Source organism: Camelus bactrianus, chromosome 3, assembly GCF_048773025.1.
Source record: "Camelus bactrianus isolate YW-2024 breed Bactrian camel chromosome 3, ASM4877302v1, whole genome shotgun sequence".
NCBI classification, from domain to species: Eukaryota; Metazoa; Chordata; class Mammalia; order Artiodactyla; family Camelidae; genus Camelus; species Camelus bactrianus.
This window is the reverse complement of record NC_133541.1, coordinates 26,763,421-26,786,721: the sequence shown is the minus strand read 5'-3', so window position 1 is coordinate 26,786,721 and position 23,301 is coordinate 26,763,421. Positions and strand designations below refer to the sequence as shown.

Here is a 23,301-nt window from a genome sequence, read left to right as displayed (position 1 = left end):
AAAATCCAAACTTGTTAATGGTTGCCTCTACCTACCTTTATAAGAATTTTTCAACATACACAATCAAAACAAAATAAAGACATAAGGTAGATATTGGCACATTTAAGACTGCAACTGTCATCCATAAATATTTGCATTTGAGAGAGTTATCAGAAAAGGCATGTTCTTATTGGTTGCCTTTAGAGTGATTTAGCAGTACATGATAAAGTATTTTACCAATGTCAGTTAATCTATTTATATATTTTGAATTCCCATATAAGACTTTCTTTGTTGGCAAGATGGTTTGCCTTTAAAATTGTAAACAGAACTAAATCTCTGAGGTCCCTTTCAGCCCTCTAAAACAGACTATTTTCTTCTTCTTTCAATTTAAGACCTAAAAGATTATTTCAGTCACTTCTTATAAGCTAAGATTAGTGTTAAATCTGTATCAAAGAAAGGAAAATTAGGCATTTATAATAATTGACTCTTCATTATATGATTTAACTTAAAGCATAATGTATATAAACAAGTGAAATTTATATCAGGTATATAAACTAATTTAAAATCACTATATATAAAATACAGTGATTGATTTTTCCCTTAGTAAACATACCACTTTACTTTACTTGCAGGAATGTTAGTCTTGTGAAGATTTGACTGTCTTCAGAAGCAGTTGTGAATGCCAATGGGGCAGTCGCTGTTACAGACACTTCTAGAGCTACTTCCTTCAGAGCTAGCATATTGTGTGTGTGAGTGTGTGTGTGTGTGTGTGTGTGTGTGTGTGTGTTCCCAGAGAGGCAAATTTTCATTTTTGAGAATGAGTTAGATATTTTTATTTAAGAGCCAAATAATTCAAATGAAATTTGGGTATATAACGTAGATTATGTGACAATCTAGTAATGACTTTTAATGTGGTGGTCAATTAAACACTCTTTCAAGCCCAATTTCTTTGTACAAGTTGTCTTTAACCAATTTGTACTCTGCATGCCAACTCTTGTGTGCCTCTTGGTTAGAGAGAAAGCAGGTCCCTTTCTAAGATTTCTAAAAATATCTTGAGTAATGGCAGTTTCGTTAGAGAAAGCATACTGCCTGTCATTGTTTGAGACTGCATTTTATACCAAGACTATTAATTTATAATTATATTTAGGAACCCTTTGGCATGATATTTTGGAAAGGAACTTATTAGCAAGGGAATATGGTAACTCAAGTTCCATTTTTGAGTGCCTCAAACTAGTTTCTTTATTTTCATTTGATTACTACCTTTGTAGTCCCCCCCCCCCCCACCACCACAATGTAGCTATTTCTTCTATATTGTGGTTGATGTAGGCTTCTGTGGGCTAATCTTGAAACCTACTCCTTACTTATAAGGGTTTTTTTTTTTTGTTTTTTAGTTTTTTAAATGGAATGTATTGTGAGTTCCAAGAAACTTCCTGCCAAACAGACCTTTGGAATAGAACTGCGTTTAAGTTGGTGATAGCATCCACTTTCGTTTACCCTTCTCAGAAGTGTAAAACACTCAGAAGTCTTTCACTGAAGGTGCTAATATTCTGCTTTTCTCTTTTATAGTAACAAATGAATATAATGAATCACTGCTTTACAGTCCAGAAGAACCAAAAATACTTTTCAGTATTCGAGAACCAATAGCAAACAGAGTTTTCTCAAGCAGTCGTCAGCGCTGTTTTACCTCAAAGTAAGCTTCCAAAAACCGACTTGTGATTGTTTTCATCTCTTGTAATTATAAAGCATACTTGGTTTTAAAGTAATTTCATTAAATTCACTCATTCAAAGGAAAAGGAAAAGTAGGACCTGTGGAGCTAATGAGGTATCATGCTAACCTGGCTAAAGTGATATTTTCTTTAAAACTTATTGTGCCATTTTAGAGAAACTAAAATTTAAATGAATAGAAAGGATCTAGTTATTTAATTGGGTGATATGGGCTTTTTTATTTTTTAAAAATATATTAAGACACAACAAAATCAAATTATCATTGTAAAGGAAACTGGAAAGCAACTTTTTTTAATATGCTGTGGAACAGAAGCATATAAACCTAACTTGTATAGCAATAACCCTTTAGAGTGGAAGTCATTTCTTTCAGCTTTTCCCTAACATGAGCCCCCCTTCCCACATCTATTGAATTTCTCAGATTTTTTTTTTTTGAGAAGAGGATATACAAAAATGTTTATAATTTCTTATTTTGTAAAAGTTGCCCAATTATCCAAACTAACAGGAAAACCTGTAATTATGAAAAAATGTCATCTATCTCATGGCAAGCAAAGAGCAGTTTAATTACAAATTGCTGCTTATAGTGTCCATCTGTGTGTTTTGAAAATACGTAATTGATTTTTTCCAAGAGAGACACTAAAAAGGAAACTCATCATACTTAAAAATCGCTTTAGCATTTGAGAGTTAATTTTGATTAATCAACAAATCTATACTCAGTTTGGGTGAGACTGCCTATAAAGATTCATTTAAATGTTTGCTCATATAAATGGGAGAATAGCTTTATGACCGTGGCAGTTGGAAAATATTTCTTAGCAGCAAGACTGATAGATTGAACTACATTAGAATGAAGTACTTTTGTTAAAGCAAGACACCATTAAGAAAATAAAAAGGCAAGCCAGAGTGAGATACTTGTAGTACTTGTATCCAGCAATGATTCATATCCAGAATATATTATAAAAATTCGTCCAAGAAATTTTTCAATAAGAAAAAGACAGTCAACCTAGTAGAAAAATGGCCAAAAGTCTTGGACAGGCATTTTACAGAAGAGGGTATCAAAATGGCTGATAAGTATATGGAAAAAACATCCTTGAGGGGAGGCTATACCTCGGTGCTTACATTGCAGGAGGGCATGGGCTTCAGTACCTCACATTAAGTAAACAAACAAACAAACCTAATTACCTCCACCCCCCAAAACAAACAAAAATACAAAATTAAAAAAAAAAAGACCCTCATGTAAGGAATAAAGGAAGGCTACAGTTTAGGAAAACACCCCAAAAATAATCTTGATCTTACTATTCATCTGGGAAATGCACATTAAAACTACATAATATGGTATCAGACACACCCCCCCAGAATAGCTAAAATACCAGTTGATAACTGGAGCAACTAGAACTTTATAGACTACTGTTAGGAATAGTTTGGAAAATTGTTTGGCAGTTACCTACCAAAGCTGAATGTGGCATATTGACCCAGTAACTCCAAGATATACATCCAACAGGAATGGATACACTGACAGAAAGGTGTGCACCAAGAGACATGCTCAAGCATATTCACAGGAGCAACATTCCTAATAGGCAGAAACCCAAATGCCCATGAATAGTAGAAGAGATGACTTAAATTCTGGTGTTCTCAAACAGTGCAAGTATTTTCATACAGTAATGAAAGTCAACACAGTACTGCTACATGTAATAACATGGGTGATTTCATAAATATCTTAAGCAAAAGAAGCTAGACACAGGCATACCTATTGTATTCTTCTATTTATATGAAGTTGAAGAATACACAAAGCTATTACTGCTGTGGTGATTGAAGTTAGGATAGTGGATATGCTTGGGAAAGCGGGGTGGGGTAGTGACTGGGGATTGGAGTAAGAGCATTAAGAGAGCTTCTGGGGAACTAGGTAACATTTGATTCCTAATTTGGGTGGTGATTATGTGTGTATGTTTGATTATCGGGTTGTACCCTCATAATTTGTACCTTTTCTGTATGTTACATGAAAGTAAAATTTTCACAAAAAGATAGGTTACATTCTTGCTCAATACCTAAAATAATTGTAATGGTAATAACATTCAAAAAAAAGCATATGAGTTCCATCAGATCTGAACTTGTTCCCTGATAAATGTTTGGGTGAATGGAGCTATCCTGAACATTTAAATTTTGAAGTTGTTTTGATAACGTATCCCATGTAATCACATAGTCACTAATTGTCTCATACCAAAGAGCAACTTTGATTTTTTAAAATCAAGGCCAAATGATCTGTCTGCTAGTTTAGATAAAAATTAAGTGTTTTAAAGAAACTATAATTTAGGGGTAAGAAAACTGTTGATACTTAATGTTGAAAGATGTTTCTTTCTGCTCAGGGTTTGTGTTCGTTCTCGTTGTTGGGATGCCTGCATGGTTGTGGATGGAGGAACTTCTTTTGAGTTTAATGATGGAGCAATTGCTTCAATGTTGATCAATAAAGAAGATGAGCTTCGAACTGTGCTTCTAGAACAGTGAAGGGTGTCCTCAGATGACAGATAACTACCGGAAAAAGTTTTACTGCAAAAACAGACTGCCGGTCATAAAGCTACATTTTTTGGTTATTGTCGAGACTGGTTGGCCTTGGGCTCAAAGGTGACCAAGAAAGTGAGATTTGCATTATTCTTCTGTTGGATTCTGATGGAAAAGATGTTCACTGTGTAAGAAAATGGATGGACTAAACTGATTAGAATTCATACCAGTGAAATTTCTATATTGCTCATATTTGGTTTCCAAGAGTGCTGGTATCTTTTTAAATTTAGAGAGGTAGGTTCCAATAAAGGATTAATGTTCAGGATTTGAAATTTAACTGTACAAGTTTTTTTTCCCCTTACTTTCCCCCCTAACTTTGTGGAATTGGTCAGACCAAACACATATTTAATTAGTATTTTTTATAGTATCTAAAAATCAAGATTTTAAAAAAACTTTGTTGATGGAGAATTTTGATAAATCCTGACACTGACCTAACTGAAGTAGGTAAATGTGTTTTTATATATGCTAGGAGTTTTCTAATTTCAGGACACAATGCTATTGTTATGACTATTGATTTTAAAAGTTAAAGCAATCATTTTTGAAATTATTTATAGCTGTTTTCATTTAATTGACTGTCAGGTTAATTTTGACAATGCTGGGTGAAATATATCTGGACAAAATCATGACACTGTTAAGGATGTTTTAATTATCCAACAACTATATTAGGTCTTAGGTAATTTTTTAAAAATGATTTGAGTCTAATAAAGCTCTTCCATATTTAAAACTCTCTAACATGGATTCAAAGATTCAAAGGCTGAACTGATTAGACATGTTCTATTAGGAGTTTGGTAAAACCTTTGAAAAAGATTTTTATCTAGTGTTAGGAGTATTGTGAGAAAATGGATTACTTAATAAATATGCAAAACATACTAGTTTTGGAATTGCCTTACTTAATATCATGGTAGCTTTCACCTAGCTCATATTCCAAGTTTTACATTTTAGCTTTGGAAGATAAAATGTTACGGCTTTTCTTTTTTCTCTATTATGACAGTTTCTTTACCTAATTCCTGATCTACTTATAAGTAACCCTAGAATTATCACAGAAAGCACCTCTTGCTGTATCATGAGACAGTTGGTATTCTCATTCCAATTATTCAAAGTTACATTGGTTTTGTTTTTACTTGCTGCTAGAATTTTTCTTGAGTCATTGACATATTTATTGAACACCCACTCTGTGCCATGTACCGTGACAGGTGCTGGATATGCGCTGGTAAAGTAAACAGACTCTGTCCGATAGAACTTGAGTCTAGTGAGCTCAGACGTAAATTCTTTGAAAGCTAGAAGGTATCATCAAATTGAGTGCTCTTAGTTCTGGCAACATTTATCATGTTTTTGTCAAATTCAACATTTTTATATAAATGTTACTATACAAGGGTAATTTAGGTTTTGATGTATATCCAGAACAAGAATCTGTTTTCCTTTTCTTAGTTTAGAGTATCTGCATAGACACTCATAGCAAGGAGTTTACAGGATGCATACAGTAAAAATTAGTGTTTTCCCAGAGATGGATCTAGTTTCTGGTTTGATTTAAAAATGATATACTTAAGATGCCACTTGATAAAGAAGTAAAATTCCACACTATAAAACCTCCCTAACAGGTTTAAAATACCTTTTTGACAAAAATTCCAGCTCCATCTTTAATATCAAGAAAATTCGATTATCCAAAATGGTACCATAGATCTATTAATATGTAACATATTAATAGGTAACCTGCTGTGTAAAATTGTTCATAAGCCATATTTTAAAGGTTTTAAAAATACTTAATGTGCTCCATTTGTGATATAACTTCTAACATTTCTGCTCGGTGGTAGGGTTTTATTTGTAAGAGATGATGAGAGGCAAAGGATGTTAGAATAGCAAAAATGTTTTTCATGAATGAGTTAATCTTTTAATGGCAATTGTGTGTGAATAAAATGAAACTACTCTTATCTTTTCTTTTTTACTTCATTTATTTCTTTAGCTCATATTATGGGTCATTTGAAAACCAGATTCCCCCAAGTTGTTTCAAGCAGGCCTTTTTCCCCACTGCTATGTATTCTGTGCCCTGCTGACTTCATTCACTGCTAATATTTGACACAGTGCTTACCTGGTAAATGTAGATAGACTCCTCAGATAATTTTGAGTTAATATTTTTGATGCTCCATATGTATTTATATTAATGGCCTCAGTAAATCAGATCATGTTACATGTTTTGCTAAATATATATAGCCTTTGAGTATAAAGAATTTCCATTGATTTCATTTTTTAAATATAAAAAAAGAATAAAATACAAAGAACCATTAACACAAATTTTATTGAAAAATACTTGAGTTGAAAAAGTTGTCCAATATAAATTTAAGGATTATCTATTGCTCTGCTGTGAAAATAATGATGTAAATTTAGAATTTAAATCACTAGTTCATTGTGCCAATATAGTATGTGCATCTTTATACTTAAGGATAGTATCTACCAAGACGGTTGTGCAAAAAAGATCCCAGGCATAACGTGATATGTAAATGATATAGTGAAAATATTATATATATAACTTAAAATATAAGGGGGAGGGTAAGAGTAAACATGCTGATGAACTGCTGAACTACAAAGAGGAATTACTTCAAGTGCAATTTATTCTTTAACATTAAAAATAACCATGAAAGTATTAGAGTGTAAGTCAATAAGAAGGCTTATTAAGTTTTCTACATGAAGGAAAGCATGAAGAGTATTTTTTTAAAGTGTCATGAGCTTCATTTTATGATGGATTTTTAAGAAAATTACTGACTAAACATGAAGTCAAAAGAAAAAAAAACAGAAAAGAATGTGTTAATTTGAATGTTTTATAGGATAGCAAAGGCATGGATTATAACTAATTTTGTCTTCTCTTCAAAAATCAAACATCAATAATTAAAAGCAAAAATTCAGATTTTGAGATCCTGAAAAGACTGTTGAAGAGATACATAGCTTTTTATATCAGTAGATTGTGAGTTCACTGGGAGTAGGGGTTGAATTCTGATTTGTAACTTCTCACAATGAATACTTCAAAACTGGCATAGCTAGAGAAGAAATTGCCTATTATGATAATAAATGATGGTTTTACTATGCTGAAACATTCTTAGGGAGTCTGTCAGGGGGTGGAGGGGGCAGTTTCTGATGTTTGGATAGTTGAAGTTAGTAGGACAGTATTTGAGAAACAGGTTTTTTTTACAAACTGTTCTTTTAAATACATTTCCCCCAACTGCAACTTTGTTTTTTTTCCCCTACACTTATTTTCTTTAAATGGTTGAAGAGAGCTTGAACAATTTGTCAGGTTCTTCTTGGCTTTCACAAGAAAATGATCTATTTAAAATACCTTTGGTAATTAAGTTTTATTACACAGCTATCTTCTCCTGCCTCAGATCTTTCCTTCAAAACATCATTTGTTGATGGAATGATTCTTCACAAAACCATTCTTTCAAATATTTTCACTGGTCGTTTAAATGGGTTGCTGTGGATTATCCACTTTGCCTGTAGTTTTGGATGAATGTATTATTGTCAAAGTCCTACCTTTCTGCTTTCCGGCTCATGGAGCAATACCACTGCAAATGAACCTGCAGTTATCCCGAGTAGTAAATTAATAGTTTTGAGTGAAAAGGAATTTTAAAAGCCAATATAAATGACTACGTGCTAGTTTTTGTTTAAAAGCCAATATAAATGCATGGTAATGGTTGGGATATGACACATTCCAGTGTGCCTATTAATTTAAAAATGTATAGCTATGGAAAAAGTCTGCTTTATTGTCTTTCATCAGTCACAGCCCCTGCCATCTGAAGACCTTAAAATACACTGATTTTAATGCTCAAATGTGCAAGTTAGACACCTGCTTTAAGAAATACCAAAAAATCAGCATTTTGACATTTAGATTCACTAAAAAGTAAAAATAAATATTAAAGCAAAACAAATCCATAAAGGGAGATTAGTATGGGCTTTAGCACTTCAACCTGTTTTGTGAGGCGTTGGTCCCTTGGTGATGAGAGCTTTTTGACTTCCCGGGATACCTGGCTAGGTGGGGATGGGGAGAGGAGTGATAACGAAGGAGGTTGCCTTCTTGTTTGTTCCAAGGCTAGGGTATCCTGTGGAATGGTGTTCTTCTAGTTTTCCTGGACACTACTTAGTGCCATTCCTTATGGTCAGCACCTTCCCCTGCCGTTGTTCAAACACATTATCCACACTGCAGATCATTAGTAAATGCTGGATTGTGATTGAGTTACAGGATAGAAGGAATGCATCACTTTGTACAGAAATAAAAATTCTGCATTTGGCTTCATATCTTGGGAACTTGTGGCTAGGGTATCGGAGAGGGAGGACCCAAGGACCAGAGGTAGATGTTAACATCATAAAAAGAATGACAGCCAGATGTTATGCACTTCTTGAAGGAAGGACATAATACTATCAAGTATCACCCTGTGAAACCAAACAAAGCAAAACTTGATAGGATAAGCCTCTAGATCAGGGTTCCTCATCACTGGCACTATTGAGGTTTGGGACCAGATAATTCTTTGTTGTGGGGAGCTGTCCTGGATGGTCAGCAGCATCCTTAGTCTACCTGCTAGATGCCAGTGGCACCTCTCCACCTGTGACAACCAAAACTGTTTTCAGATGTTCCCAAGGGTCTCTTGGGTGGCAAAATCACTCTTGGTTAGGAGCTTTCTGCTGCTGGAACCAACTACCAGTTTATGGAAATAAGGGACAGATTAACATGTTAAACAATACTCCAGGGATCGATCACATCAGCAAAACCCAGAATGTGGAACACTGGACAAACAACGTAGTTTCTTCAATAAATAAGTTGTAAGGATAGTAAAGAAGGGGAACCCAAAGATTTAGAAACTTAAGAAAATGTCCGTATCAAGCAAATGCAACGTATGAACAATGTTTGGAGCCTGATCAAAACAAATCCATGCAATAAAACACTTTTGACAGCTGTGGAATTTCCAACACCATCTTGATATTTAATGTTTCAGAATTAATTTAGGAAAGTATCTCTTAAAGGTATATACTGAACTATTTATGAAGTCGTAATTCTGGGTTTTACTTCAAAATAATGTGTGATGGAGGGGCAGGAGGGTGGAAGATGGATGAGACGATGGATGAGAATGAGGTTGGCCATGAGTTAATGACTGTTGAAAGTGGGTAATGAGGTTCATCCTCTTCTCTAGCTTTTGCATTTGACATTTTTCATAATTAAAAACAAAAAAGGAAACATAGCAGTGATAATATAAAAAAAGCAAAGAACTGGGTCACTGTTCTACCATTTGAATGGATGAGATCTAAAGGAATTGAGTTCCTGGAAGAGCTCTGGATGCAGGGTATTAGGAAGCCATCCAAATAGTTTCTTAATGAGATTAAAATACACAATTATAAGCTGATCAAGTTTGTATTTAAAAAGTGCTACTAGCTAACTTTTATTGACGGTACTTAACAATCATTTATCACTTAAATGTTTTATAAATGTCATTTCTTTGAGAAGCACTTTAACCACAACAAGCCTGTATTTAGCCCCTTGTCACAGTATTACAGACATTTTAATTTGACAACAAGCACACAAAGTAGATGGGGCAAAAAGGACCAGGTCAGGGCTTGTTTTGAAGGGCCTTTTTCAGAGGGCTGAGACAAATCACACACCCCACCAAATGCTAATTTTAACCACAGTACCCAAGGAAAAAAAGAGAAGGAAAGGAATACAACTTAGCTGAAGTACTCGTTCTTATAAAAATGTGTTTTATTTTTAAAACAAGTCTATAAAAGTAGAAATCACATACAAAAATACAGATTACTCTGACACGTTAGCAAAATAGCTTATGGCTGGACTTGAGTTTGGAAGTACTGTATGTCTGAGGGCATCCGGAAGTCAGAGTCCAACCGGAGCCTGTCTCCAGCCCTTGTCACTAATCTGTAAACAATAATTTCAAGTAGTATTTAGCACTTTTTAACTACTACGAAATTGAAACCTAATCATTCCCTGTAGCACACTACTTGAAAATTTCCTTCCTTAGGCCTGAACAGATCAGGGCACTTCATACCACTGTTTCTAACACTTGAAAAATCTGACTTAAGCAATGTTAATTGAAAGGATGAGTTCTGGCTTTTGTTCCATTTTGAACATACGAGAGGTCCTCAATTTAAAAAAGAAATTAGTGTTTTGTTTTTTTTTTAAGTAGAATTTAATCCTGTTGCTTCTATGTATCATTAAAAAAATCGCTGATGTTAGCAAAAGGTTCAACACCTGAGTCTTCACTTTTATGTAGGTGCAAGTTGTGCTTACTTGCTCTGAAACTGTGTGGGACATACACCTACTTCTAGTGTGTGTTTCTGACAGAAAGGAACATGCAGTTCCTCTTAGGGAACTCAACGTCCAGCAACCTTATAAAATGGGTAGTTTCAAACCATCATTGTGGGAGACCATTAAGAAGAAAAAAAAAGGACAATTTAAAATACTTGATTCCAGAGTAATATAAAAATAACTTCAAGAACCTCAGCGAAAAAGGAACATGGCAGGCAACCTCAGTTCAGCCTTCCATCCAACATTTCAAGAATTAGAGACTGACCGGTCACTACCACCTTTCTAAAACAAAGCAAGTCATTTTAAAAGCTAAAGAACACACATTAACATAATTTGATCATAAAGACAGAAGTCCACAATTAAATTTCCTCAGCTGATTGAGAATCCTGGGAACACAGTACATAAAGGAGACTTCATTCACGTGCGTTAGAGGATCGTTCAGGTTAACCTGTCATAGAAAGTTGCCTCCTGAGCCTTCAAATTCTCTACCAACTCTCTACCTCTGGTTGGCTGGTTGTTTGCTTTTTTTAAACTTAGGTTTTAAGGTGAATTGCCCAGGGCTATTTGTTTCCATCAACCTATTTTCAAATCTAAAGGCAAAGCTGAAATTTCTTTCAAAGCATTTTTCTTTCAATCCTCAGGAGAGACTGCCTCAATCTACTCTATGAGTCTCACTCTGTTCAGCTTATAATACAAATAGCTTATTATTCTTGCAAATCTATGTCTTAGAAAGCAGTACTGACAAATTAAATAGAAGAAAGCTCAGCTGCCATATAGGCTATGAAAATGATTTGCTGGTGATTTTGAAGCTTGATTCTTAATAGATTTAATAAGAAGGGCACTTGGAAGAGGTGGCTCAAATCTTGCTCTTCAAGATATCCTGAAATTACAGGCTTACTCTCCTAAAATTACAAAAGGCCATCAACTTAGGCTTTTAAGGGTATAGCAGTGATAAAAGCTTTCTTAGTCCTTTAAAAAAAGCAAGACTTCAAAGTTTTCTCTCTCAAATGGTTCTCTAATATACTTGTAGAAAGAAGGCAAGGGAAAACCAAGAATAAAAATAGCTGAGCTCTCCAGCAATTGGGCTTCCTGCCTATTTTCCCTGTTCAAAGAAAGGAGGAGACACCATCCTGCAATAGATACTTCATAGACAACTGGGCTTTTGCAGTGTCAGTCGGCATTTGATGCCCCATATCTCCTGATTCTTTTTGTTGCCAATGGTTGGCCTGGCAATGGTGGTGAAATGGGAACAATTAATCTGTAGATGAGGAAGGGCTTCCTTTAACAGTTGAAGGGTAGTATCTGGCACGATTCCAAAGACTTGTAGTGTTTTTAGTGTGGGGATTTCGCCAAGTTCACTGGAAAGGAAGAGAGAGACTTTTCAGAGCAGCGGTATCTATGGTAACGATTCCACTAGTTACATGACCCAGTTTTTACAAGTTGTATCATATCCTATAAAATGCAAACGGAAGACGTAACTTGCAATCAATGATTTGAGAAAACAGCAAAGGTGAATCAAATCACAAAGCACAAGCTATAGCTCGGACAACATGGCCTTAAGAAACACCCAAGTGCATTTTGTTGAATTCCTAACCTCAAAACTCCAAGGTTTATTTAAAACACAACCATCTTCGCTTCCTTTCTCCATTTGTTGATTTATAGTGAAAAGTGTCACTGCGTTGTAAGGAGAAGCTAGCAAGCTAGTGATGGGAAAAGTAAGTGTTTTACTGAGGCATCTGTTGGAATCACCAAAAGTTACATACAATTTAAGCATATGGACTTGACCTTTATCTGAGCGAGGCTCACCTTCTCAAAAGGAGACGTGAGCAGAGTCGATAACTTCTTAATAATGGCTAATACTCAACAAGTCCATTATATTCGATGAAACCTAACAGTGACTTCACAACGATATTGTAAGCAGGGTTCTGTGTAGATGGGGGCAATAGCCACCTTACTTCTCTATTTATTCTCATTTTTCTCCTGCCACATGTAACGCAGTCCTCTTCCTTCCTAGGTATTTCACATTAGGTGAAACACAACTCTGTCAACAGTGAAATTCTGGTCCCCCATAAAAGGGAGCCTGTTTCCCCAGAGCAAATACTTTTGGGTAATGATTCTTTTTTCTTAACCCAGATCTGTGTGCTTAGACATTCATCTCTCTGATCTGTATTTGCTCCAGGTTGGGACACACAGTACGAAGTCTCAGGAAAGGGAATATTTGATTTGGAATGTCAACAAAATCCCACTGCAGGTCAATGAGCACATCCATGACCTAGAATTAGAAGCATCTTTTATATTTCCATATAGCCAGTAATTACTTAAAAAACAAACTTTCCTTACAATAATTGTCACCTGTCCTCCAATCTTTCTTCCTTTCAGCTTCATGTCCATCCTGACGTCCAACGTGTCTTCAGAAAGCCTAGCTCAGCTTTTGTCCATCCCCAGCACAAAAACCTTTGCTACTTCCCTCGTGTTTACAGACCTCAGACTGTTCAGTTGGCCTTAAGACCTTCCCTGCTAAACCTGCTCTCCGACTCTTCCTACTCCTCCAAGAGTATGTATTCTGCACTCAACAAACTGTCTTAAACATGATGGATGTTTAATATATATTAGCTGCATACAAGATGAAGGGTAATTTAGAAAACAAAACTACTAGCCAAATAAAATAAATGTGCTTGGTGTTCCTAAGGGGGCAATAAGATCTGGAGGTCACAACAGAATAAAAAAAAGCAGGAGGAACAAACTGCTGTTGTTCTTAAAGGAAGCTAATCTCTGGAATATAAACAGGAATATAGAGAAAGGTAGATACATAGATGTTTATACTTATTATCACTTAGTTGCTTTCAGGCAATCCCGCCCCTGCCTGAAAGCCCTCTTATGTGAAATCTGAGTAGTGAGAACTTGGTAACAGCCATGAGAATTTTGGTGCTGGGATATCCAGAGTAGCCAAATTGTAAGTCATTCTGCAGTGGATAGTATTTTAAAAAAAAACTACAGGGGGTAATGAGAAAATGGGGAATGGCAGATGACAGAAAGGGAAATGTTCCTGCAACAGCATTGGGTAAGAGCCTTGGTAAAGAAAGAAATTACTCTAGACTCACGGAAGACACTCGGGTGTTATATGTAAGAATGGAGAGCTGTAATATCAGACAGGATGCTGGATGAATGATCATTCCCAAGCTGAGAAACCAGAAAGTCTTTACAATTTTCAGGAGACCAGAAGGAAAAAAAAAGGCTTTTGTACGTGTATCACCTACAAAACCACAGAGCACACACACAAATATCTCTTAAAAACTACCATGGAAGACTGTGATTTCAAAATGTAGAATAAATAAACAAGATTATACTGTATAGCACAGGGACATATATACAAGATCGTGTGGTAGCTCACAGCGAAAAAAAAAAACGCGTGACAATGAATATATGCATGTTCATGTATAACTGAAAAGTTGTGCTCTACACTGGAATTTAACACAACATTGTAAAATGACTATAACTCAATAAAAAAATGTTTAAAAAAAAGAAAAAAACCCCCAATACCTACCCAATTTAACCTTGTACAGGAATTGTAAAATAAAAATTACATCTTAAAAAATAAATAAATAAATAAATAAATAAATAAATAAATAAATAAATAAATAAAACAAACTACCACGGAAATGACTGAAAAGGAAACAAGGGGAGGAAATGAATATAGTACTAGAGCCATTATTTCTAATTTAAGAAGAATAAAGTGATACTGATTATGCCTTAAGTGTCTCCGTTTAGTTTTAGTAAACAAAAGATTAAGTAAACAAAACCCCTTCACAGGTTTACCCCTTACTTCATCTACCTAATCCTGTTTTCCTCATAAAATCCTAAATTCCTTAACTACAAGTTCTCCAACAAGAGTTTTTTGTCTCTCCTAATCTCAGATCACTATACCATCTCCGGCTTGGGTTTCTTACTTGAAGGATAAATACAGACTAATTAGAAGAAAGTTTAGATGGAAGGAATCAGGCCACTTAAAAGGGTTAGAGGATAAATACAATGAGGTTATGTCCTGAGGAAGAAAAACCAAGTTTCCCAAGTATTTTAAACCATTAATTATCATTACAGAAGAAAGACCCTTGAATTTTATTTTCCCACTTCTGATATAAGAAATGAAAACTCTATAGCATAAGTGGCTTTCTGGAAGTTACTGTTGAAGATCCTAGAATTCTTACTATGCATTTCATATTCATCAGCTGCCAGGATGACTGAGACTCGAGGGCAAAACATTTTATCTTGAGAAACTTTTAAGGACAGGGTACCAGCAAGCTCATGTTAATGGATTCACAAGGTAAACCAGTACAACATTTACAAAATGTCTAAAAAAAAACATAATCTTTTACCTGAAAGTTCAAGGACAGCATCTCTCTTCTGTCTGTCCTCACTCTATTCTGTAGCTAAACTCCTGATGCCCCTGTTTCCCTTATTTCAAGACAATATTTAGGCAAATCAGTTCTAATAAAGCAATGAGGGTTCACGCCTAGGTCTGTGACTTCAGACCTAAGCCCTGAGCCATCAAATTACACTGCAGGTATCACCGTGCAGGCATTATCATCCCACTGGATGAAAATATTGTGGGAGGGCTCAGAGCCTCCCCTGAGCCTCTGCTCAGGAGAAAGGATTTGGTATTACCTGCTTAGCTTCTCTCTCTCTAGAGAGAAAGAACAGAAGTGACACATGGGTAGATTATCTCGAGAACAGCAATCAAAAAAATGATCACTGCACTCCCCGGGCTGCAAAGGCAATGAAGCTGGAGCCCAGATGGTGAGGACAGAAAAGAACGGATGACAGAGAAACCTTTTTGGGTGGACACATCAGGCTCCTGGGAATTTTGCACACTAGAAAATTCAAGTGGCAGGAGATTTTAATAAGAATTCCATGTATATGAATTTAGACCCCAACATTGGAGAGCCCTCAAACTGAATACCAGCCACTCTTTTAGGCAGTGCTTTTCCAAATGAGATACCAGCTCAGCCCCTAAACCCCAAGATTAATTAAACTGATCTATTAAAAAATATAACCACCGGATTCCCTAATCCTATTAGTTAACTCTGTAGAACTGAAGTATCTGATTTATTCATTAATTCTTTTTTTTTTCGGGGGTTGGGGGATGGTAATTAAGTTTGTTTATTTATTTTTAATGGAGGTACTGGGGATTGAACCCAGGACCTCATGCATGCTAAGCATGCATTCTACCACTGAGCTATAACCTTCCCCCCTGATTTATTCCTTAATTCTTGAAACTAATTCATAAGGTCCAAACCAATAATTTGAAGAGTACCTAAATTCCTGGTTCAAGTTCACCACACTTCTTTTGCAGGAACCAGAAACTTGGTTACCTTCACGTGGACAGTGAGCTTACACGAGGTCAGCAGCCTCACTGAGGGCACACTGGCTGGGATGAGAAAGGAGGGCACCAGACCAAATCCGAGAAACTGACTTCTTGTGCTTTTCAAGAAAACTGCTATACACCTAGGTTTGGCATGGGAAGAATTTCCCAGCCCTTTGAAATACAGGAGAACTTTCTGAAACTAAAGAGATGCTATTACTCCCAGGATGATTGGGTATAGCACTTCTTAAAAGGAAGATGGACCAGGTTCCTTTTTTTCTTTGCACTGCCTTGATTTTGTGGAAGTTGCTAAGGTACAAAATCAACCCCTCTAAAGCTACCAGATAATTTTGCACGTGTCCCAGGAGACCTAGAATGTAGACCCAGCTCAGCCATTAACTCACTGTTTAGCTTTGGGTAAGTTACTCCACTCTTTTGGACCTCAATCTCCCACCTTTTCAAAGAGCGCATCACTCTTACAATATTTACTACTTAAATATTTCTCTTTCTCTCATTCCTTGACCATCCAGGACAGACACCAGTAGAAGATGACAGTACTTTTCCTCTAAGCTCAGATGAAGATTTCTGGAATCAAATGGAACTGATTTGAAAAATTTCGGAAATACACAAACATGCCCAGGGTCTGCCTCCCCCTTTGTACCCTGAGCTTCCTGGGAGTAAGGGCTATCTTCTTTCAGAAGTCCTCCAAAAGTGCTATATAGTATTCTAACAGTTAAACCTGCTCACAGCTAAATAAATGGTTAGTCAACTACCTCAATCAACTCAACTTTACCAGACATTTTAAGCAAAAAGAATTTGCCTTGGGTTTTCCTATGTTGCAGGTCTTTCCTAAGCAGTTTGTGGTACACTGCTTTTATGTTTAAGTTTTCAATATCTGCTGTTAACAATAATGGATTTTAACACCACGTGACATCTCTTTTGGTCCCTGCCTTCTGCTAGCTTTGAAAAAGAAAAATACTTACAGTAAAGTTTCAGGTATTATGTCATAGCATCGACTGAGTGATAGGTGCTGGAGGTAGTTGAGCTGATAAAATTCCTGAAAGCAGTCATGCTTCAGCATGACGCTATCGCTGTAACAGAGCAGAAGAAAGCATTCAAAACCTCTCCAGCAATCCTAGACAGAGAAGACAGGGAACAGCCTACCACGTAGTTCCTTCAATTCACCAATTCACCGAATTAAGATCCTTTTCTCATTCAATTAGCAATCATGATTTTTCTTTCTTTTTTCATTTCTTTTCTCTTCTTTTCTTTTCTTTGCCTTCTTTCCCTTCTTCCCTTCCCTTTCCTTCCCTTTCCTGTCCTTTCTTTCCTTTCTTTCTTAAATAAATAAACAAAAACATACCTTAAGTCTAGGTGGACAAGATTGGGGCATCTTCCAACTAGGGTAGAGACATCTAGAAAAAAAAAATGGTCCTTATTAAATGACAAACAAGACAAGGATTTGTGCTATCAATACTTCATTCAACATTGTGATGGACGTTCAGAACAATGCAATTAGAGTCACATGCTATTAGAAAGAAACAAAAAATTCACCTTGGCATATAAAACTTTCTACCAGGAAAATACAAGAGAATCATGTGAAAAACTACGGGAAACAGTAAGAGAACTAACTGTGTGAAGTGCTGGTTAACAAAATCCATAGCTTATCCATGTAGCAGCAAGAGCTGTCTGGAAATACAGGGGGAAAATAATCCCGTTCACAACAGCAAAACGCAAAACCAAACACTACAATATATAAGGAAACAACCTGTTATGAAGGTAGCCCTCAAAATCGGTGGGGGAAATCATGGATTATTAAAAAATAATATGGCTATCTCAACTGGAAAAAATCTACTTCTCCAATTCAAGTAATATATCCAAATAAATTCCACATGTATTAAACATTTCTAAATGCAAAAATATGGGTGACTGATTATTCATTGGATCTTTGGATAGGTAAGGAGTTTCTAAACAAAAAAGAACACACAAAGGGTATATTGATAATTGATAATTTACTACACAAAATTTAAAAACTCTACCATGTTAAAGCAAAGCAACACAAACAGAATTAAAGAGGTATCAGAAAACTGAGAATAAAAGTTTCCAACATACTTTTAATAGTTAATGGTTTTATTATATAAAAAGTATTAAAAAAGATAGAAAAAAACCAATAACACAGGCAAAGAAAATGAAAAGATACTTCGTAAAATAAACATCATAAAAATGGAGCAAGAAACGCAAAATACAATTAAAACATTACTTTTCCACCATCAAATGAAAAACAAATCCTATTACAATGCCCAGAATTGGTGAAATACAATAGAGCAGGTCCCCCCTCTCCGTATACTAAAAGTAGATATTTAATTTTAGCCTTTCAGAAGAACTAACTGGTTTTTTTTAAGGGTGAACTGATATATATACTTTTTAAGTGTTCAGGGCATTACACACTTTGCTCTTTGCCTCAGTAATTCCACTTTCAGAAAAATAATTAGAGATGTTCATGAAGACGTTCATTATAGTGACAGTTATAATGGTCCCCCAATTAGTTTAATAGGCTGAACTCCATCCCTTCTAATACCTAACAGTAGCTCTTAAAAAGCTTTTTAATGACATTTCGTGACATAAAAAAATACTCAGGATATACTGTATAGTGAAAACAGAGCAAAATGTATACAACGCACTATAATCTCTATTTAGTTAAAACCCACAAACTCATATTTATACACAAACTCACACACAGAAAGAAAGGGGGTTGGGGCTGGAAGAAAATACACTCAAACAATAACTGCAGTTACCAAGGGTGATGAGAACAGAGAGAACTTTTCAGAATTTGGGAGAAAGTCACATGCGTTAACTGTGTAATCAGAAAATGAATCAATAGTGTTATTTATTTAAAAATAGACAAATTTTCATTAATGTTCGAGTTGTTATTCCCTTCCCACAGCTATGTCTTCAGCACCACCCCGGAATCCTAGACCTGCATTTTCAACTTGCCTCCTCAGCTTACCCGCTGGGCTATGCGACAGACCTCCCAAATTTACTCCTAAAACTAAACACTTGATTCCTCCCCTAAATCTGCTCCTTCCCTAAAGTCTTCGCCAGCTCAGTAAGTAGGAACTTCCCTGGTTCAGCGGCCGAGGCCAAAAGCCTGGGAGTCACCCTCGACTGTTTCCTCATGTCCCACATCCAACTTGTTACCAAATTCTGTTAGGCTGGCTTTCAAAATGCGCCCCAAATCGCATTATTCCTTACTTCCTCAAATGTTACTACCCTTGTCTCCAGCAGGCTTTTCTCAACACAGCACCAGAAGGAGACTTTTAAAAGGTGAGTTGGATCATATCATCCCCGCTCAAAATACCCCAGGGGCCTCCCATCTTAGGAAGAAATTGAAACAGAGCTCTTGCCTTGGCTCAGAGAACCCCTGGCTACCTCACCTCCCACCACTGTCCTCCTTGCCCCCCCTCCCACACTGGCTCCCCAGTGTGGGGAGGCTCCAAGAGGAAGAAACCTCAAACATTAATAAAGTTTGTCTATTTAAAAAAAACAAATAACATTTATTAATTCGCTTTCTGATTACAAAAGTAGCACGTGAGACTTTCCTCCCAATGCACTTGCTGGTCCTTAGTTCTAGGATGTTCCTTCCTTATCTACATGGCTCACTCCTTCAGGTCTGTGCGCAAGTTATCACTTCCTCAGGGAGGCCTTCTCTGTGACCATCCATCTCAAAATAGACCCCTCCCTGTGACCCTCTACCTGATCACTCTGCTTTAAATTTTTCCTCCTTGCATTTTTACCTTCTTTTCATAACATTTTGTTACTTGTTGATCATCTAGCTCCCCAACCCAAATGGAAGCATCACGAGGATGACTTTATCTGCTTTGTTCAAATCCACACGTCCCAAGTCTGGAACAGGGCCTTGTGCATTACAGGTGCTCAATAAACATTTGTTTCATGAGTGACTGAAAAATGAAGGTGTGCACAACACAACCTGGAGTGATCCATCATCTCGCCAGCCAACCAACCGTCCGCAAAACCCATCATCAGATACAGTCTTATTTTGCCGCCACCTGGGAGAGAACGAAACCTTGGGGGTGACACTGGTTAGTCTCTGTCTGTGGCCCTCCCTCGGTGGGAAGGGTTAGTATACAGTAGCCACTGCCAAGATTCCTCTTCACTGTCCCCTTCCCTTCACTTGAGTTAGAAGGGATCTTAGAAACCTGTCACTTTACAGGGGAGACAGTTTTAGCTAGAGAAGTCAAAGTCAAACCCAAGACCGAAAGCCAAGTCCTCCAAGACCTCATTCAGTGCTCATCTGCTGTCCCACAGGGAGGCAGCGATGGCTGGACAAGGGAATAGTTAAGAGCCAACAATGACTGATCTCTCACTATGTGCCAAAAACAACTCAACGTCCTGTCCATGGACTGACTCATGTATTCCTTACTCAAACTCTAACAGGTGGGTTCTACTATTATCTCCATTTTATTGATCACGAAATGGAGGAACAAAAAGGTTAAGCAACTTGCTCAAGGCTACCCAGTTAATGGCAGGGTGGGTACTTGAACCTAGGCAGCCTGGCACCAGTCTAGGAGCTAAAAAAATCTATATTATCATCTATATGGTGAAATAGTGTGCGCCATAGTAAAAAGACATCCATTCAAAAATCTTTGATTCTCATTGAATAATTAAGAAAACTCACACTTCAACTTACACTCTGCGTCTCTGTCTTGCCCTGAATGTGTCTAGCAAGCAGGATTTTACTACCTCTCATTCCTGCCAAAACTCAGTAAAAAGGCGATCTGTTCTTTTTTGGAGGAACAAAGAAAAGTGTTTTAAGCCAAACTTGGACACCATTTACAGCAGTTTGCCTACAGCAGAGTTTCACGACCTTGCACCCAGGACCTCAGTTCAGTACAGAAAAACTCTCCAGAGAGAAGTGGGAAATTCTGAAATGGGACAGAAATGTACATAGGGCACTGTCTTCTCTTTTCATAGTGATGAAGAGGGAAGAAGCAGTGGTGGGATTCAAAGTGAAGAGGATCCTCATGGGTGGCAGTCTAAAATCCTCAGAAGGCAACTTGGCAAGAACTAGCCAGCGTTTGAGAATGAGCCTAATCCTTGACCTGGCAATTCATCCTTAGAAATGCACTCAAAGATTCGTCTCTGTCTGTGACATGGTTGTTGATAAAAGGGAAAAACTGCAAAGATTCTAAATATCCATTACAAGGAGATCAACTGAGTAAGTTATTCATGAATCAGTACAAATGATTCCAAATATATTTGATGGAATATCACACAGCCACTGAGAATGATTTGCATGTAGCTACTGAAATGGGGTTTTCTGAAATATAAACATATCACAAAGCATTCCATACACTATGCCCCATTCTAAAAAACAAACAAAAAAACCCCCACAGTTTTTAACAGGAAAAAGATTGTCAAAATGTTAGTGAGGTTGTTGATTTGTTTTTGTGTTTTTACATGTTTTAGGTATATTTGAGAATGACTATAACCAGATTTGAAATTGTGTTCAAAGGGAAAAAATGGAGAACAGGAATACTGAGTGTGGAGGGGAGTGGTTAAGAAAGACACCACTGCTGCTTTCACAGATCTCTAACGAAAACGTTCCCCTTGCCTGAGAACATGGGCATCTGGACTCAAGCACAGGCAAAGGACTTGAACCCCTGGTCACTTAGGAGAACCTCACAGCTATTTACTACAGCCTTGTACATCTGACTTACTTACCAGAGGACGCATCATATCCTGGAGAAGTAGTTTTCAAACACTCCTTAGATTTTAAGAAGATACATTCTGCACATGTTTGGTTCAAATCTTTTTACGTATAATAAAAACTATAATAAACAAAAGCATGGATATTTGGATGAGTTGACACACCATCCGGACACGAAGGTAGGCTGATTTGTGTGGCTGGTGTAAAATAACTAGGCTATGTGAGGCCACAGCCCGAGATCGTGAGGGAAAATCACTAAAATGCTAAGTGACATAAGGCAGATGGAGAAAGAGACATACTGTATATCACTTATACGGGGAATCTAAAAAGTACAGAAAACTACTGAATATAACAAAAAAGAAGCAGACTCACAAACACAGAGAACAAACTAGTGTTACCAGTGGGGAGAGGGAAGTGGGGAGGGACAGTCCAGGGATGGGGGATTAAGAGGTACGAACTCCTAGGTATAAAATAAGCTATAAGGATATGTCATACGTACAACATGGGGAATAGAGCCAGTATTTTATAACTATAAATGCAGAATAACCTTGAAAAAACTGTACTGTGACTCACTATTCACTATGCACACCTGTAACATATGTAATAGTGCACAGCAACCATACTTCAATTAAAAAAAAAAACTTGCCCTTTGCAAACACTTATCTTGCCAAATCAAGATTTTGTCAACATCAGACAAAGAAAACAAAGCATAACTGGATGTTAAGGCTTACAAAGGCTACGCTTGTCACGCCCAACACCTGACTTCAAATGCCTGTGTTCATCTAAATAATCTCTTTGTCCTCTTAGACTGAATTGCCAAGTAAGAGCTATAAATATGAACTTGGAAAGAGGACTCATAAACAGGGTTTTCAACCTTAGCACTACTGTCATTCCAGACCAGATTCTTTTTTGTGTGATATTCTTCCATCCTGAACATTGTTTGCCAGCATTCCTGGCTTCTACTCACTAGATGCCAGTTAACACCCCCTGTAGTCATGACAACCAAAAATGTCTCCAGACCTCGTCAAGTGTCCCCCTGCAGGTAAAACTGTCCCCAGTTGAGAATCACTGCTTAACTCTAATCAAACACTGCATTGATCGATTTTTATGTTGGGGTTTTACCTAGTAATTTAGTTAATTAAAAGAAGTTCTTCTGCTTAAAAATTGTTTCAAAGTATAAATGTTTCCACTTCTAGATTCTGTATGCAAACCTTGACGCTATCCCACTAGCCATTTGCCTTTACCTAACCCTTCTAACCAGCCGCACCTCATCTGAAAAACGGGAAGAGGAACACATGCACTGGATTGTAGGAGACAACTTCTGGGGGCCCGCGCTCAGGAGATGCTCAATGAATCAGACCTGCTGTTGTCCTGGTTGCCAGTGTTAAGGGCCCAGCAGCCTGGAGGGTCTCACCTGATTTCTGGAGATTCTTCCGGTAGCCGCTAAGGTTCAGCTGGGTGATGGTCTCCGACACGTGTGCAACCGCCACCTGCACGTGCTTTTCAGTGAAGTCGTAACACCAGGAGAGATTCAGCTCATCCAACCTGCACACAAGAGGGGTGATAAGGAAAGCAGGAAGCCATCGCCCGGAATGAGTTCTCCAGGCACCGCTGCCTCAGGCTGCAAGCAAAGAAAACACAAAGCCCTCGACTGTCCCTACCATT

The 23,301-nt window shown here is 37.0% G+C and overlaps 2 protein-coding genes across 4 annotated transcripts in view; one reads left to right on the top strand and one right to left on the bottom strand.

Annotated features, from left to right (window-relative positions):
- NADK2 (NAD kinase 2, mitochondrial) overlaps nt 1-6,182 on the top strand; it is a 42,333-nt gene extending 36,151 nt beyond the window's left edge. For both annotated transcript variants that reach the window (XM_074357126.1, XM_074357128.1), the window contains 2 exons: nt 1,546-1,669; nt 4,062-6,182. In XM_074357126.1, the coding sequence (XP_074213227.1) occupies nt 1,546-1,669; nt 4,062-4,200 (263 nt within the window). In that variant the 3' untranslated portion in view covers nt 4,201-6,182. The remainder of the gene's footprint in view (nt 1-1,545; nt 1,670-4,061) is intronic.
- Nucleotides 6,183-9,970: 3,788 nt separating this feature from the next.
- The window catches only part of SKP2 (S-phase kinase associated protein 2), a 31,432-nt gene continuing 18,101 nt past the window's right edge, over nt 9,971-23,301 (bottom strand). For both annotated transcript variants that reach the window (XM_045517080.2, XM_010955523.3), the window contains exons 7-10: nt 23,051-23,181; nt 17,272-17,323; nt 16,892-16,999; nt 9,971-11,907 (exon numbers count right to left, since the gene is read on the bottom strand). In XM_045517080.2, the coding sequence (XP_045373036.1) occupies nt 11,694-11,907; nt 16,892-16,999; nt 17,272-17,323; nt 23,051-23,181 (505 nt within the window). In that variant the 3' untranslated portion in view covers nt 9,971-11,693. The remainder of the gene's footprint in view (nt 11,908-16,891; nt 17,000-17,271; nt 17,324-23,050; nt 23,182-23,301) is intronic.